The 17849-nt window shown below is 41.4% G+C and overlaps 1 protein-coding gene across 1 annotated transcript in view; it reads left to right on the top strand.

Moving 5' to 3' along the window:
- The first annotated feature begins 210 nt into the window (after positions 1–210).
- The window catches only part of EVA1C (eva-1 homolog C (C. elegans)), a 132219-nt gene continuing 114580 nt past the window's right edge, over positions 211–17849 (top strand). The window contains exon 1 of the mRNA XM_006886799.1: positions 211–370. Within this exon, the coding sequence (XP_006886861.1) occupies positions 211–370 (160 nt within the window). The remainder of the gene's footprint in view (positions 371–17849) is intronic.

Here is a 17849-nt window from a genome sequence, read left to right as displayed (position 1 = left end):
GGGAAACTACGCGGATCCTTCCCGGGACTCCTCGCCCCGCCCCAAGTACTCCGCCCCCTCCCCTGGACAGGGGAGCCCCTGCTGTCGGCGCCGTAAAGGCACTGGCTTTCAGGGTAAGGTACTGAGTGGGGCCAAAGAGTCACTCGAGACCGACTCTTAGCGCCATGTGACGTTGCCCGCTGCCTGGCGACCCCGCGCGCGCCCCGCACCATGCCCCCACGGGGACCCGAGCGCAAGTCTCTCGCCTCCCATCCGGCTCAGCATCCTGGCCTCCGCAGGCAGGTAGAGCCTCCGGGGCAGCTCTTGCGCCTCTTCTACTGCACAGTGCTGGTCTGCTCCAAAGAGATCTCCGCGCTCACGGACTTCTCTGGTAAGAGCCGACTCCCTCTCGGTGCGCCCCAGGGGAGGTACACAACCGGGGTGCATTAAAGTTGGGGCGCGCTCTTAACCAGTTTTTTTGTTTGGCTGATTTGAAGGTTTTTGCCTTGGCATTTATAGATGGCTTCATGTGGGGTGGCGGCTGGAAAGCTCCCCTAGAAGGAAAGATAGGCAGTGAGGCTCCTGCGGAAGCCGGTCTGCTGGGGGCTCCTCCAGCTGAGCCCTCGACGTGCTTGGGCTGTGAAATACACCTATTGTGGTCTGAGGAGTCACACTTGGTAGCTTCAGGGCCAGAGTTCAGAAGGGTAACCTTGTAAGGAGACATGCACAGGGAATAGCTGACTCCAAGTCGACATTAGCAGATCGGGAGGGATGCGTGTGGGGATCAGAAGCTGGTGGAGATGCGGTCAGAGATGAAGGGAAACTTGTAGAAGAGAGAAGACAGAAGGGCAGTAACTTTTCCGTGAAAAGGTACCAACGCACCTCCGTTCTTTAGTCTGTTTCCTTTAACAAAAAATAATGGACTTTTCTTTCAGGGATTCACAGCATGGCTCCCGCCAAGTGATCGCAGGTAGTCATGGGATGCAGGTGTGCAGACAAACGGGAAAGCAATGTATGAGTTGATGACAGCACTTTTTTCCCCTGTTCGTGTTGGGATTGCTTAGGGTTATGATCATGCAACTAACTGTAACAGACTGGGTCTCCCTGTGGTGAGGCAGATCTTTCCCTCGCCCAGCCAGAAGCAACTGTGAACTCTAAGCACAATGTATGAGTTGATGACAGCACTTTTTTCCCCTGTTCGTGTTGGGATTGCTTAGGGTTACCATCATGCAACTAACTGTAACAGACTGGGTCTCCCTGTGGTGAGGCAGATCTTTCCCTCTCCCAGCCAGAAGCAACTGTGAACTCTAAGCTCTTCTCCTCCTCCGGCCAAACCCAGACTTTGCATAATCTAGAGAGACAGCTTCCTCCATTCCCAAATTCAGGTCTTTTGTAATATCATCGCAGTAAAGGAGTACAGTAGACTAGTACAGGCAGAAAACACTGACAAACCAGAACTAAGTTGAGCTTGTAGTTTACTTACAGAGAATGGCATTGTTAGCTGAGAGCCCTTGGGTCAGAGGTCCTTTGCTCTGAATATTTAATACCAAGGCAGTGTTCCCACACGGCAAAGGAAGCCAAGATATGCCTATTTGGCAAGCAAGTTGGATCCCTTAAAAATCAAGTGCCACAGGATTAGAACGCTGTGATAAATGTTCTAGAGAAATGCATTGAGGTTTTCAAAGTGCTATTGACTTATTATTTTAATAGAATCTTCATGGCTGCAAGAACAGTTCAAGTATTTGCTGATGTGAGTTTTGGAGATCAGTTCTGAACTCAGCCACTTTCTTGCCCTGAATATTGTGAGGAAAGAATTGAAAGTTGACAAGCCTTTTTTGGTGAGATCATTCCAACTGAACAAATATTGCTTTAGGTCAATTGTACTATAACTATTAGTTTATTTTCACAGGCTGTAGGTACTTAGAGCTTATTTCTTTAGTGGAGAAGTTGTCATACTTGTAGCTCCATATAGATTACCTCACAAATTTAGGACTGTGTGTGGCAGCTCTTAGGTAGTGTAGACTGGAACTGTCATACCAAAACAAAACAGCTGCTCTGGGGAACAGACTCATTGAGTGCTTACCCATTTTTCCCCCTCAGACCAGATTGAACTGCCTGCATTTCAGGTTGGCAGCTCAACTCTTTACCCATTAAGCCACAAGACCTCCCTGTGTACCATAGGGTTATCAACGACTATAATTTTTCAGTAATGGAATGCCAAGTCTTTCTAACTAGGTGCTGCTGGGTAGATTCAAACTGTCAACCTTTCGACACTTAAACATTTGCTCAGCCAAACTGTATACTGAGGGAAATAGATGTTTGATGTATTAGTCTCAGAATAACATAAAATGATAAGAAAAGGTTCTTTTTCCTTTCATAAGAAATTAAATTTCAGGGTTAAAAGTCCCTGAACCAGCAGTAGATGGTGATATTGCCAGGTCATTCAATTAACAGCCCCCATTTTTCCTCCTAGCAAATGACATTCTCTGGAGGTCCAAAGACTAGAGGGCTGGTTCTAGCCTTTCGAAAGTGTACTTTCAAAAGAAGCAAAGAAGAAGAGTGCCCTCCCAAACCATAGAAATACTGAAATTTAAACCTAAATTTTGTTTAGTGTGGAGATGGAGAAACACTACAAAAGCCACAGTGAGAAAGATAAAATTAGCTCATTTGACTTAAAACCTATGACCATTTAAGGACCCCTTAGCCATATGAACTATAGCATCCAAGAAAATCCCCAAGCTCCAAAGATGAAACCACCTAAATGTTGGGTTATGTGTTTAATTGAAGTGATGGATCCTGGTCACATAACTCCAAACCCCCTATGGCCTCATAATCAGCTGCCTGCCTGCCTGGGAGGCCTGTTCCTTTTTATGAACTTGGAAGGGTACAAAGAAACCAGAGGTTTAGAGAGAGAGAGGAGCCCTGTCTCCACCCCTGACACACACACCCATACCACCCACACCACCCACACCCAAGCCTGAGCTTTCCAACAATATCCCAGGGCTAGAGATTCAGGTTGCTAAATAAGGGAAGCATCACAAATTGAAACTGAAGGGGAATTGGGGGAAACTTGGAACTCCATTGCCTTCTGAACCAGGGGATTCAGTCAGGTTGGTGTATCCACCCACGTGAGAGAAAGCACTAGAATGTCAAGGGTCCTAGTCGTTCTCTATACAATATAGGACCCCCCAGGAGATTAGCTGTACAGCATTTAAAAGACAGACTTCAGTCTTTCTCCGTGCACCTCCTCCTTGAGGGTTTTGCTAAAGCTGTCAGCTGGTGTCGTTTTCCTGGGTCATTGATTTTTTTGCCCCGGGGATTCCAGCATCAGACCTCACTCTTAATAAGCCAGAGGTTGCATTGTGGCCTCCTCTGCCCCCTACATGCTCGTGACTTTTGCTAATCACCTCCAAACCTGCTGAGAAACAGGCCTTCCAAATATTCCCTTCACTCTCATCCCTGGAGATGTTGAGATGCTGCCAGGGGCCACTGGGAAGCTATCATCACAGCATTAAAAACGAATCCCAGGGAAGGCAAGAGCAATTCATGCAAAATTAGTGCCTCTGATCCTTAATCCTACACTCAGTGTGTTTGGCTTTCCTCCATGTTTCTCCCTGGAATGAAGTTCTGTTCTGACTATATGCCCAAATTGAGGATTTGGCCTGAGAGGTCCAAATGCATCATTGACTTTTTTTTTTTTAAGAGGAGGACAATGTTCTCCCATCATCCTTTGTTCAGAAAGCAAACAGAATTTGTTCAGAGTTAGAGCCTAGTGGTGAGAAGAAGGGATGTCCTTTGAATTTTTGTCATCAAAAGTGAAAAGAACCCTACAATTTGCTCTACATTTAAGACTGACTCTTCACTGTGTCTCTAAGACTTAGTTTTTGATGGTTCTTAAGTGTTTTATTTTGTTCTGTTCTTCTGAGAGCAAATGGGTCTTTTCATTCCTTCCTCTCTCTACTGTTCCCAGTTTTTCTTTTTCAAAGAAATTAAAAATACTTGATAGGATAATAGGTGGGCCTCGAGGAGGGGATGTCCATCCCGGGCCCACTTGAATTCCTAGAACACTCCTGATTTCTGACACAGTAATAATTGTTGTTTTTGCAACTTGACGTGCAGGCAGTTCTGACTCATAGCAACTCTGTCTCCTGCAGAATGAAGTGCTGTCCAGTTCTGCACCATCCTAGCAACTATTGCCATCTTTGAACCTATTCGTGCAGCTTGTGTGAATCCATCCTGTCAAGGGTTTTCTTCTTGTGTGATGTGATTTTACACAGCATTATCCTTCTTCAAGGATTGATCCTTCTGATAATCACACGTCCCAAACACCTGAGATGAAGCCTCACCAGCTTTACTTTTCAGGAACGTTCTGATTGCAATTCTTCCCATATAGATTTGTCCATTCTCTGGAAGTCCATTGAATATTCAGTATTCAAGTTGGAACCAACCAATAGCTGACTCTCCTGTGGGTTTTCAGAGACAGTTAATCACACAGAAAAAGATTGTCCATCCTTCTCCCTTGGAGTAGCTGGTGGATCTGAACCACATATCTTTTGGATTGCAGCGCAGCTTGTTACCACTAGGTCACCAGAGCTCATCAACACCATAATTCAAATGAATCCCCTATTGGTCTGTCTTCTTAATTCATTGCTCAGCTTTCACATGCACAGGAGGTGATTGAGGTCAAGCATTCCTCGGTCCTCAAAGTGACATCCTTCTCTTTAGTGTTTTAAAGAGATATGTTACTTGATTTCTTGATTGCTGCCTCATGCACATTGGTTGTAGATCTGTGTGAAATAAAATATTTTACAAGTTCAATCTTTTCTCAGTTTATTACGATGTTGATTATTGGTCAAATTGTGAGGATTTATGCTTGCTTTTATGCTGAGGTGCAATCCATATTGTAATGAATAGTCTTTGATCTTAGTCAGTGATTCAAGTCTTCTTTGCTTTCATTAAGCAAGGTTTTGTCATCAGCATAGCACAGGTTGCTACTAAGCCTTCTTCTAACTCCGATGCTGCATGTTTCTTCCAGCAACGTGGATTATTGTCTCTCCAAAACACACATTTAGGATGTGAAAGCTATATAATGATCCTCAATGGTCCGATAAATGTAATAGTTGTAATAGTTGCTTTTTTCTCTTTTCTTTTATTATTGAGATTTTAATCAAAGTTTATACAGAACTTGGATTTCCGTTCATTCATTGTTGCACATTTTTCTCCGTCTCCCCCCCCCAGTTAGCTTTTCTCTTTGAAAAAAATTCTTTCATTGTTCAACCCTCCACCAACTCCCAGTCCACTTTACTATGCAGCTCTTATCCTGGACTGTTGTCATGCAAATAATATCTAATCATATATTACTTTTAAGCAGTTCCATTCCTCATCTGTTTCAGTGTAGTGCACATTATTTATCCCCTCTTTTCTTACTTTCCCCCCAACCCTAGTGTCAGTCCCATTTTATAACAGTGGCATTATGCAATATTTGTCATTTTGTGACTGAAATATTCCACTCAGCAAATTGTCCTCCAGGGTCACCCATTTTGTATAATATTTCACGAGTTTCTTGTTTTTCCATGCTGCGTAGTGTTCCATTGTGTGAATATACCACAGCTTCTCTATCCATTTGTTTGTTGATGGGCGGTTGGGTTGTTTCCATCTCTTTGCTATTGTGAACAAAACAGCAATAAAAATGGGTGAGCATATATCTGTTTGGGTGGCAGTTCTGGTTTCTTTAGGGTATATTCCCAGTAGTGGAAATGCTGCGTCAAATGGTATTATTATTTCCATCTTTTAAAAAAGCACCATACACCTTTCCATAGTAGTTGCACCATTTTACACTCCCATCAACAATGAGTAAGTGTTCCAGTTTCTCCACAACCTCACCAGCGTTTGTTTTGCAGCTCTGCTGAACTTTGGTATTCTTACGGGGGTAAGATGATATCTCATAGTTGATTTGATTTACATCTCTCTTGGAGCTAAGGATTTTGAACATTATTTCTTCATGAGTTTGTTTGCCACCTGAGTCTTCTTTGGTGAAGTGTCTGTTCATATTCTATGCCCATTTTTTGATTGGGTTGCTTACCTTTACCTTGTTGTGCTGCTTGAGTATTTGATAAATTCTAGATATAAGTCCCTTATCATTACCAAATATTTTTTTTCCCAGTCTGTGGCTTTCCTTCTTACCCTATTTTGGAGAAGGGTTTTTTTTTGTGTGTGTGTTTTGTTGTTGTTGTTGGTTGGTTGGTTTGGGATTTGTTTGTTTGTTTTTACTTTATCAAACAAATTTATTTTTCACAGTCTAGGATGCTAGAAGTTCAAATTTAGGGTATCAGCTGTAGGAGAAGGCTTCTTCTCTTACCACTCTCAAGGGAATGTCTTTATGCCTTTCAGTATCTTTAGGCCTACTGTTCCTTCCTCTGCTCTTTTACTGACAATTCACCCTTCCAAGCATATCCTTTCTTCCTTCCTTCCTTCCTTCCTTCCTTCCTTCCTTCCTTCCTTCCTTCCTTTCTTTCTTTCTTTTGGATTTCCATTCATTCGTTGTTGCACATTTTCCTCCCTGCCCACTCCTCCCCGACTCCCAGTTTCCTTATCTCTTTGAGAAGAAAAAAAAATTCTTTTATTGTTGTACACTTACCCCCCTAGCCCCCCAGTCCACTTTACTATGCAGCTCTTATTCTGGACTCTTTCTATGCAAATAATACCTAATCATATATCCCTTTTAAACAGTTCTCTCCCTTATCTGTTTCAGTGCAGTTTACATTATTTATCCCCTCTTTTCTTAGTTTCCCTTCAAACCCAATGCAGTCCTGTTTTATAACAATGGCACTATGCAATATCTGTCCTTTTGTGACTGAGATATTTTCCTCAACATAATGTCCTCTAGAGTCACCCATTTTGTATAATATTTCATGAGTTCCTTGTTTTTCAACGCTGTGTAGTATTCCATTGTGTGCATATACCAGTTTCTCTATCCATGTGTGTGTTGATGGGCAGTTGGGTTGTTTTCAACTCTTTGGTCTTGTGAACAAAGCAGCAATAAACATAGGTGTGCAAGAAGTTTTTTGATGTGCATAGTTGTAGGAAGATTAAGTGTGGAATGTAAGACCCTGAATTCCATTGCTCTATCTTATGTAAAGGGAGTTACCCTAGGATGTGGCCAGTAATACTTTTTGTCTCCTTAGAGATAAACAATTGCCAGGAGTGGAGTACATCTTTTTGAACCTAGTCTCCTGCTGATGAAGCTCCTTGATACCAGGGAAGGCCAGAACACCTATAAATCTTTGTGAAAAACAGGCCTATAGATGCAGAAAGAAACAAGGACTTTTCTCTACAGCTGACAGAGTGAGAGGGCCTTTCTCTAAAGCTGGTATCCCAAATTTAGAGTTCTATCCTCCTTAACTATAAGAGAGAGAAAAAATTCTGTTTGGTAAAGCTTTTCACTTGGAATTGACATAAATGTAAATCTTCTATAGCAGCATGAGATAGTTAAGACAGTGGATTTGGTGAAACGATCTAACCCTGACTAACACACACTTTAAACTATGTAGCATCCCTTTGTTCTGGCTAACTTATTGTAGAGGTTTCACATGTTGTTATTATTGTGTGCCATTGACTCTGAACCAACCCATAGGTGATCCTCTAGCTGGTTTTCAAAGATAGTAAATCACATGGGAAGAGATTGCCCATCCTTCTCGTAGAGCAGCTGATGGCCTCGAACTACGTGCTTTGGGGATTGCAGTGCAGCTTCTTCGCACCAGGCCATGAGAACAAGGAAATGTTCTGAAATTCTCATTCTTCACAATGCTATCCATAACTTGTTATAATCCATACTGTCAAATGCTACTGCAATAAAAAACACAGGTAAGTATCTTTCTGGTATTCTCTGCTTTCAGCTAAGATCCATCTGATGTTCACAGTGATAGGTCTTATTCCATAGCCTCTATTGAATCCAGCTTGGAATTCCTTGTGGATGTATTCATGCAACTGTTTTGTAATTTCCTTTAGCAAAATTTTACATATGTGTGAGATTATTTGATAATTTCCATATTAGTTTGGATTGCCTTTCCTTGGAATGGGGATAACTACTAATCTCTTCTATTTGGTTGGCCCTATGATAGTAGTACTCCAAATTTCTTGTGTGGACAAGTAAGCCTTTCCGGAGTTGCATCTATTTATGGAAAACACCTGAAGTGGTAATTCTTCAAGGCTTATTTCTCATCAATGTTTTCAATGCAATTTAAGACTTTATCCTTCAATACCACTAATTCTTGATTATATACTTGCTACCTCTTGAAATGATTAAACATTGACAATTCACTTGATATAGTAATGTTGTGTTCCTTCCATCTTCTTTTGATGCTTCCTGTGTCATTCTTATTCTACTCATAGAATCCCTCAGTATTAACAACACTAGGCTTGAATTTTTTTTTTTCTTCCGTTATTTCAACTTGAGAAATGCATGGCATAGTCTTTCTTCTCTTTTGGACTTTTAACCCTAGGTCTTTGTGCATTTTATTAAAAATTTACATTGTATTCTCAAGGTGCCCTTTATAATCTTCTGTTTAGCTTCTTTACAGCATCCTTTACTTGAATCCACAAAAGCTGTGTTGCACTGGGAAAGTTAATCATGAAATACTTCTCCAAAGTACTAAAGAGCTATGATGCTAGTTTAAGACTTAAGTGTGCCTGATTCGCCATGGTCTTTTCAGCCACTTACTATGCATCAGAGAGCCGGATGTTGAATAAGAATGACAGAAGAAGAAATGATGCCTTTGAGTTGTGTTGGAGAAGAATACAGAATAGACCATTGACTGCAAAAAGAATAAGCAAATATATCTTAGAGAAAATGAAAGCAGAGTGTTCCTTGGAGGCAAAGATGATGAAGTTTCATCTTACCTACTTTGGCATGTTGCGAGAAGAGGCTGTTCCTTGTAGAGGAACATTATGCTTAGAAAGGTAGAGGGTTGGCCAAAGAAAGGGAGACCCTCAACCAGATGGATTGACCCAGAACTGCAGCAATGGGTGCAGCAAAGTGTGTCAGAGATGATGAGGATGTTCAGATCTTTGTTCATAAGGTTGCTATGAGTTATAATCATCTTGACAGCACCTAACAACAGCAACAATAGTATTTTTAGAGCAAGTTCAGGGATCTCTGGACATCCATTTTTGTTTCTTCCCTTTTGTCTTTTTTATGTTCTTTTGCTTTCTTTATTATGTCCTTGATGTCATCACACAAGTCACTGGATCTTCAGTCATTTGTGTTCAGTGTGTCAAATCTGTTCTTGAGATGGTGTCCAAATTCAGGTGGGATATACTCACAGTCATCCTTTGGATCTTGTGAACTTTTAAAATTTCCCTTCAGTTACAGCTTGAACTTGCATATGAGCATCTGATGACCTGTTCTGCTCTTTGCCTTGTTCTAACTGATTTTAATGAGTTTCTCCACTATCTCAGTCCATAGAGCTGATTTCATTTCTGTACATTCTGGGAATGGCCACCTATTAGTCCACTCATATTGGGGTTATCACTTGTATTGTTTAAAACAAGGTATTTGTTGATTGATCTTGTTGTTGTTGTTGTTGTTATATGCCATCGAGTCGCTTGCGTCTCATAGTGACCGTATGTGGTACAAGAGCCCTAAATGCTGTTCTATCCTGTGCCAATCTCCCTGTTTCCAACACACTCATTCTCTCCACCCCAATCACAGAATCGATCCATCTCATCAAGGGTTTTCCTATCCTGCGCCGTCCCTCCACTCTCCCAAACATGATGTCCCTCTCCAAGGACCAGTCATCACTCCTTGCAACATGCCCAAATTTTTATCATGTTATCACTGGTATAATTTCTGTCACAAAGACCATGTTTTGCTTTGTTTTTATTGAAATTTTAAGGAACGTTTATAGAGAACTTGGATTTCTATTCATTCATTGTTACACACTTTCCTCCCTGCTCCCCCTCCCCCCAGTTCACTTTTCTCTTTGGAAAAAAAAATTCTTTCATTGTTATACAGTAACACACACACACACACACACACACACACAAACACCACCCAATCCACTTTACTATGCAGCTCTTATTCTGGACTACAGATCTTCTTTTCTTTCTTTCCAACTTTTATATTCCAATCATCAGAATTATTAATGACTCTTGATTGCATATTTGATTTGTAAGCTGCAGAATTTAATAAAAAGATCTTCCATTTCTACATTTTTTACATATATGGTTGGTGTCAAAATTTGAATCGTTGGTGTATTAACTGGTCTTTCTTGTGGGTGAGTATTATCCTATCATTAACAAGGCTGTACATGGAATAGATTGCCCTGAAGGAAGAAGTTCAAGCTGCTCTGAAAGAATTGGAAAAAAACAAGGCCCCAGGAATTGGTGGCATACTGATTGGCATATTTAAACAAACAGATGCTGCCCTGGATGTGCTCACCAAGCTGTGCCAAGAAATGTGGAAGACAACCACCTGGAAGAGATCTATATTTGTTCTCATTCCAAAGAAAGGTGATCTGACAGAATGAAGAAATTCTCAAACAGTAGCATTGATATCATATGCAAGCAAGATTCTGCTGAAGATTATAAAAAAAATGACTGGAACAGCACATCAACAGAGAACTGCCTTAAGTGCAGGCTGAGTTTAGAAGAGACAGTGCTACTAGAGAGATTGTAGCTAATGTCAGATGCATCTTGGCTGAAAGCAGAGAGTACCAGAGTAATGTCTATCTGTGTTTCATTGACTATGCAAAGACATTTGACTGTGTAGATCAGAACAAACTGTGGCTGACTCTGAGAAGAATGGGACTCCCAGAACACTTGATTGTGTTTGTGTGAAACCTATACTTGGACCAGGAGGCAGTCCTTTAAGGAAACACCGCATCATTTAAAATTAGGAAGGGTGTGCACCAAGGATGTGTCCTATCTCCAATCCAATAACTTTTCCATCTATATGCAGAACAGATTATCTGGGAGACTGGGCTCTATTAGGAGAAATGTGGCATCAGGATTGGAGGTGGACTCATCAACAGCCTGGTTTATGCAGATGGCACAACCCTGCTTGCTGAAACTGAGGAGGACCTGAAGCACTTGCTGCAGAGGGTCAAGGACTGCAGCTTTTAATATGGATTCAGGCTCAATATCAGGAAAAGAAAGATTTTCGCCCTGGGCCAATTGGCAGTTTCATGATAGATGGTGAGGAGAGTGAGACTACTAACAGCTTCAGTTTGCTTGAATCTACAATCAGCATTTTCGGTACCAACAGCCAGAACATGAAAAGATGAATTGCACTGGGAAAGTCTCCTGTCAGAGACCTCACCAAAGTTCTGAAGAGCAACGATGTCAGTCTGGAGACTAAGGTGCACCTGCTCTAGACCATAGTTTTTGCAATTACTTGCTATGCGTCAGAAAGCTAGACAATGACTAGGGATGATAGAAGGAGAATTGATGCCTTTGAGCTGTGGTGCTGTAGAAGAGTATTTGATATACCATGGACTGCTAGGAGAACAAACGACTTTGTCTTGGAAAGGGTAAAGCCAGGCTGCTTCTTGAAGGCAAGGATTCTGAAGCTTAGTCTGACATAATTTGGACATGTTGCAAGGAAGGATTAGTCCTTGGAGAGGGACGTCATACTTGGGAGAGTGGAGGGACAGCACAAGAGAGGAAGACCTTCGATGAGATAGATTGATTCAGTGACTGGGGTAATCAGTGTAGATGCGTCGGAGACAATAAGATTGGCACAGGACAGAGCAGAGTTTAGGGCTGTTGTACATAGGGTTGCTATGAGTCGGAGGTGACTTGACGGCACATAACAACAACAAACAAAAGGACAGCTCTCTGAAGTGGTTTTGACGGCCAGCAAATTTCCTCGATGCAGCATTTCTTGATTTCTTGACTGCTTTCCCCATGGGTGTTGATTGCGGGTCTAAATAAAAAGAAATTATTGACAACTTCAATCTTTCAAGCTTCATCTATTACAATGCTGCCTATTGGTCTAGTGTTGATGATTTGACGTGCAATCTGTATTGAAAGCTGTAGTCTTTGATTTTCTGTAGCAAGTGCGTCAAGTCTTCCTTACTTTATGCAAGCAAGGCGTGGTGTTAGCCTGAAAGTTGGCTTTTTTCAGTCATTACAGTTTGCCCTCTCTGGTTTCCAGGTACCTTAGCTGCAGGCACATGGGCTTGCAAAAATGCTGGAGGATTTGTATTTGCTGAACTGAAACTAGAGCCTGGACTAATTGAAGAATTATGCCTTGGGACTGCAGGACTAAATCGTCATCTTGTTTTGGGAGATATTCTTTACTCCCCTACGCTCTAACTTCCTATTAAACCCCATTCTCAGTACCACAACCGTGAGTTATCTGACTCCCTCTGACCCTTTCAGAGAATACTCATGGCCCTGTGCCCCTGTGTCTTATTTTCTGCTCCATAGTAGTAATCCGCATAACATAGGTTGTTATGATGAGGCTTCCTCCAGTCCTGATGCCATGTTCTTCTTCATAAAGATTTTGAATTATTTTCTCAGTGTACAGCTTGAATGTTGTTGTTGTTGTCATGTGCCGTCGAGTCGTTTGCAACTCAAAGCGATCCTATGTACAACAGCCCTAAACCCTGCTCTATCCTGTGCCAATCGCATTGCCTCTGATACACCCATCCTGATTAACCCAGTTACTGAATCAATCTACCTCCTGTGCTGTCCCTCTACTCTACCCAGCATGATATCCCTCTCCAAAGACCTGTCTCTCCTTGCAACATGTCCAGAGTATGTCAGACAAAGCCCCAGAATCTTTGCCTCCAAGGAGTAGCCTGGTTTAACCCTCTCTAGGAGGAATCTGTTTGTTTTCTTGGCAGTCCATGGTACATTCAATACTCTTCTCCAGCACCACAGCTCAAAGGCATCAATTCTCCTTCTGTCCTCCCTAGTCATTGTCCAGCTCTCTGATGCATAACAAGTGATTGCAAAGACCATGGCCTGTAACAGGCGCACCTTCGTCTCCAAAGAGATACTGTTGCTCTTGAGTACTTTAGAGAGATCCCTAACAGCAGACTTTCCCATTGCAATACGTTTTTTGATTTCCTGACTGCTGGTGCCAAGAGTGTTGACTGTGGAGCCGAGCAAACTGATAGAGAAAAGATACAACCCTGACTCACAATTTTCGATGCAATGTTTCCTTGTTCTGCTCAAACAACTGCTTCTTGGCCTGTGTATAGGTTTCCCGATTCCCATTCTTCTCAATATTGGCCATAATTTATTATGGTACACAGTATCAATATAGGCCATGATTTATTATGGTGCACAGTATCAAACACAAGGAAGCATCTATCTAGTAATCTTTGCCTTCAGTCAAGATACATCTGATATTAGCAATATCATGACCTCTTCTGAATTCAGCTTGAAGTTCTGGAAGTTTCCTGCTGATGTTTTGTTCCAGCCATTTTTTAAAAATAATCTTCAGAAAAATTTTACTTGCATGAGCTAATAATGATATTGTTTTATAATTTCCACAGTCTGTTGGTTCACATTTTTTGGGCAATGGGGGAAAAAATGGATCTCTTCCAGTCAGTTGGTCAGGTTGCTGTCATCCATATTCGTTGGCAGAGATGGGTGAGCGTGCCTAGGGTTGCATCTATTTCCTCAAACACCTCAAATGGTATTCCATCAATTCCTGGGGCCTTGTATTTTGCCATTGCTTTCAATGCAGCTTGTACTTCTTCTTTCAGTATTATTAGTTCTTGATTATATGATACTTCCTGAAATGTTTCAGTGCAGACTAATTCTTTTTGGTACAGTGACTTTATGCATTTCTTCCATCTTTCTTTGATGCTCCCTGGATCATTCAAGGTTTTGACCATAGAATCCTTCAATGTTATAACTCAAGGTTTGAATCTATTCTTCAGTTCTTTCACTTTGAGAAATGCTGAATATGTTCCTCTCTTTTGATTTGCTAACTCCAGCTCCTTGTATATTTCATTAAAATACTTTGTCTTCTCAAGCTGCCCTTTGAAGTCTTCTGTTCTATTCTCTTACCTCAGTATTCCTTCCCTTTGTTTTTGCTTCTTTTCATTGTTGTTGTTGTTGTTATGTACCATCGAGTCGTTTGTGACCCATAGCGACCCTATGTACAAGAGTTCTAAACGCTGTACTATCCTGTGCCAACCTAGCCATCCCAAATGCACTTATTCCCATCGTTCCAGTCACAGAATCGATTCATCTTATCTAAGGTCTTCCTCTCCTTTGCCGCCCCTCCATTCTGCCAAACGTGATGTCCCTCTCCAAGGGCCAGTCCCTCCTTGCAACATGCCCAAAGTATGTCAGACAAAGCTTCAGAATCCTTGACTCCCAAGGAGCATTCTGGCTTCGCCCTCTCCAGAACAAACCTGTTTATTTTCCTAGCAGTCCATGGTATATTCAACACTCTTCTCCAGCACCACAGCTCAAAGGCATCAATTCTCTTTCTATCAGCCCTATTCACTGTCCATATCTCTGATGCATAACACATAATTGCGAAGACTATAGCCTGGATCAGGCACACCTTAGTCTCCAGCCTGACATCATTCATCTTCAGTACTCTTGAGAGGTCCCTCACAACCGACTTTCCCGATGCAATTCGTCTCTTGATTTCCTGGCTGCTGTTACCAAGAGTATTGATTGTGGAGCCAAGCAAACTAAAACTGTTAACTATCTCAATCTCTTCACCATCCATACTGATGCTGCTAATTGGCTCAATGGTAAGAATCTTTGTTTTCCTGATGTTGAGCTTCAATCCATATAGGAGGCTGCAATCCTTGACCTTCTGCAGCAAGCACTTCAGGTCCTCCTCAGTTTCAGCAAGCAGGGTTGTGTTGTCTGCATAATGCAAATTTCAGAGTCTCTTCTGACACCCCCTTTGGTCTTTTCTTTCTACCTTGTCTTTGTAATGACCTTTTTTAAAACTTTTTTTTTGTAATGACCTTTTGCTTTCTTCATAGATAATGTCCTTGATGTCATTCCACAAGTGTCTGATCTTTGATCATTAGTATTAGTGTGTCAAATATGTTCTTAAGATGGTTTGTAAATTTAGTTGAATACATTCAATTAGTATTCAGGTTCTTGTGGATTTATTCTCCTTTTCTTTACCTTTAATTTGAACTTGAATGTGAGTAGTTGATGGTCTGTTCCACAGTCACTCCCTGGCCTGGTTTTAATTCCTTATATTGATTTTTTCCAATAATGTCTCTTTCTTCAGATGTAATCAAACTGATTACTGTGTAGTCCATGACCTGATATTGACGTGTATAATCACTGTTTTGGGGTTTTTTTTCTGTTGTTGTTTTTAAAAAAAGTATATGCAAAAAATAAATCAACCATTGTACAATATCGTGTCATATGGTCTCTAGTGTCATTTCTGTCACCCCGGTCATATTTTCCAACTACCTGTCCTCTTTCTTTGTTTCCAACTTATGCATTCCAGTCACTAATTATTTATTATTAATGCATTGTGACTGCATGCTCATTCAATCTTAGATTGTAAAAGTTGATAGACATTCTCAAATTCTTTGTCTTTTGTGGTTGGTATGAATATTTGAATACTACTTGTATAAACAGGACTTCCTTGTATACATATGGACAGTACCCTGCCACTCACAGCATTATATTCAGGTTGGATCTTGAAATGCTCTTTTTAATGATGAATGTCATACCATTCCACTTCAGCTTTTCATTTCTAGTCATGTGATTGATCCAAAATGGCCAACACTGAGCCATCTCAGCTCACCAATGTCTAGAACATCCACCTTTATGTCTTCCAATTAATTTTTTTATAACTTCTAATTTTCCTAGATCCATACTGCATACATCTAGTGTTTCAATTGTTGGATATTTGTAGCTGTTTCTCCTCATTCTTAGTCTTACTTCATTAATAAATGAAGGTCCTTTATTTAAAATTCCCTTTGAATGGATTGATCCTTCATGACAGAGATAATTGTGTTACATATGGTGTCATCAAGAAATTATTGCATCAGATCTCATTATGGGAATAACTATAATTTCCAAAATAGAGAATTACAGGCAGTCCAATGGATGCACAACCTTACCCATCACAAAAACAGTTGTGGTGTAATAAATTCCAAGCCATAGTGACCCCATGTGTTTTCAATGATTAACTTTAAAAAACAATCGCCAGGCTGTTCTTTCTGAAGAGCAATTGTGTGGCTTGAATAACCAACCTTTCAGATAATATTGAGCACTCAATCGGCTTCGTTATCCAGGGACTACTCTACACATGTTCTTTGGTCATTGACTGAGAATTTCAGCATGTGGAAATAGTGTCTCAGTTGACCTTGGAAGCCCTGATTTTGTGGGAGTTTGATGGGGCGGGCACACAATTATCTATTCAGGCAGGGTTGACGTTTTCCATTCTGCTCAGGAGAGAAATGAAGCTCTGCATATATTCCAGTCACCTGAGGAGTTAGACTGTGTCGATGTGGAGGCTGCACCCCAGAGATTCGGCTTTAATTGGTGTGATCAGATTGATTCTGTCTTTAAAACCTCACAGGTGACCCAAACATGTGGCCAGCAGTGAGCAGCTCTGCTCTGGTGTTCAGAGGGGAGAGCAGCCGCCTTCCTGTGCCTCAGTTCACCCAGGTGACGCAGGCCTGACTGCGGCAACTGAAATAACACAAACTGGTGGCTTTTCAAAAATAGAAATATGTTTTCTTATTGTTCAGGAAGCTAGAAGTCAGGGTTTTGGTTCGAGGGGATCTCTCAGTTAGTTTTGGGGAGAATCTTTGTTTCTTTCAGCAGCTGTTCCTGGATTCCTTGTAGATTTCCATTTATCTTTCATTTGTGCTGCTTCTCTCTGTGTCTGATCTACTCTTTTTTAAATATTTCAAAAGTCATTAAGTTTAAGACACACTGTACATAGATATTATCTCATTATCATAACAAAGAAAGCCATTTCTTAAATGGAATTTCACACAGAGAAAACGTGGGGTTCTAACTTATGTTTCTGAGGGACACGGTTCAGTCCCTAACACCTCCTTGCTCTCTTCCTCAGGGTTCCCCCTGGAAAGGCTGGGTCTATATTTCTCTAGCCAGCAGGTCAACTCAGCCTCCACAACACAGATACAAGCCAACATCTCTGGATTTTGTTATGCCTTGGTCACATCCTTCTTTCACCTAGGGGTTTGTCTTCACATGTAAAAATTTAATGAATCGAAAGCCAGCTCCTTACACTCAAAGGAAAACAAATGGAGTGTCTGACGGAGTTGACCAGCTGCCACGGAAGAAAAGTGCTGAAGTCCAAGCGTCTGAACAAGTTTATCTGTTTCCATGGAAAGCACCTACATTTGAAAAATGTGCCGGCTATTTCTATAGCAGAGAAGAGGCATCTCATCAACAAAGTGCGCCCATTATTGATGGCTTTGGGCTCCTAGCACGTGTTTGGAAAGGGCAGCCTAGCAGCATTTCCAGGGATGGAACAGAAAGGAAGAGAGTAAAAGTTAATGGAGCACAGAGTAATCTGATTTCATCCTCTTAGCAACGCCATGAAGTACAAGACCTGTTAGCCTCAGAGAGGTTAACTACGTTGATCAAGATCACCCAGCAAAGAAACAAAGATGTTTTTAACATGGGGGAGCCAGGCTGGGGAGCTCAGCATATATGGTTGTTGAGGAAGGAGAAAGGCAGAAAACAAAGTGTTTCCTTCTGTGATGCATTTCTTGATAGTTTCTAGAGGAACCACCAGGACTCCCTCTGACCCTTGCGTCAACAGACCTTTTCCCATCTCTTGCTTCAGTATATTTCATCATTGACCATCTATAATGGGGACCCACATAAGGCGATCCAGCAGGATAGAGGAGAAAAAGAATAGCATTCTGTTCTACTTATAATAT

This window comes from Elephantulus edwardii, unplaced genomic scaffold (genome assembly GCF_000299155.1).
Source record: "Elephantulus edwardii isolate Elephantulus edwardi_28Jun2011 unplaced genomic scaffold, EleEdw1.0 scaffold00051, whole genome shotgun sequence".
NCBI lineage: Eukaryota > Metazoa > Chordata > Mammalia > Macroscelidea > Macroscelididae > Elephantulus > Elephantulus edwardii.
This window is presented reverse-complemented; position numbering and strand designations above follow the sequence as displayed.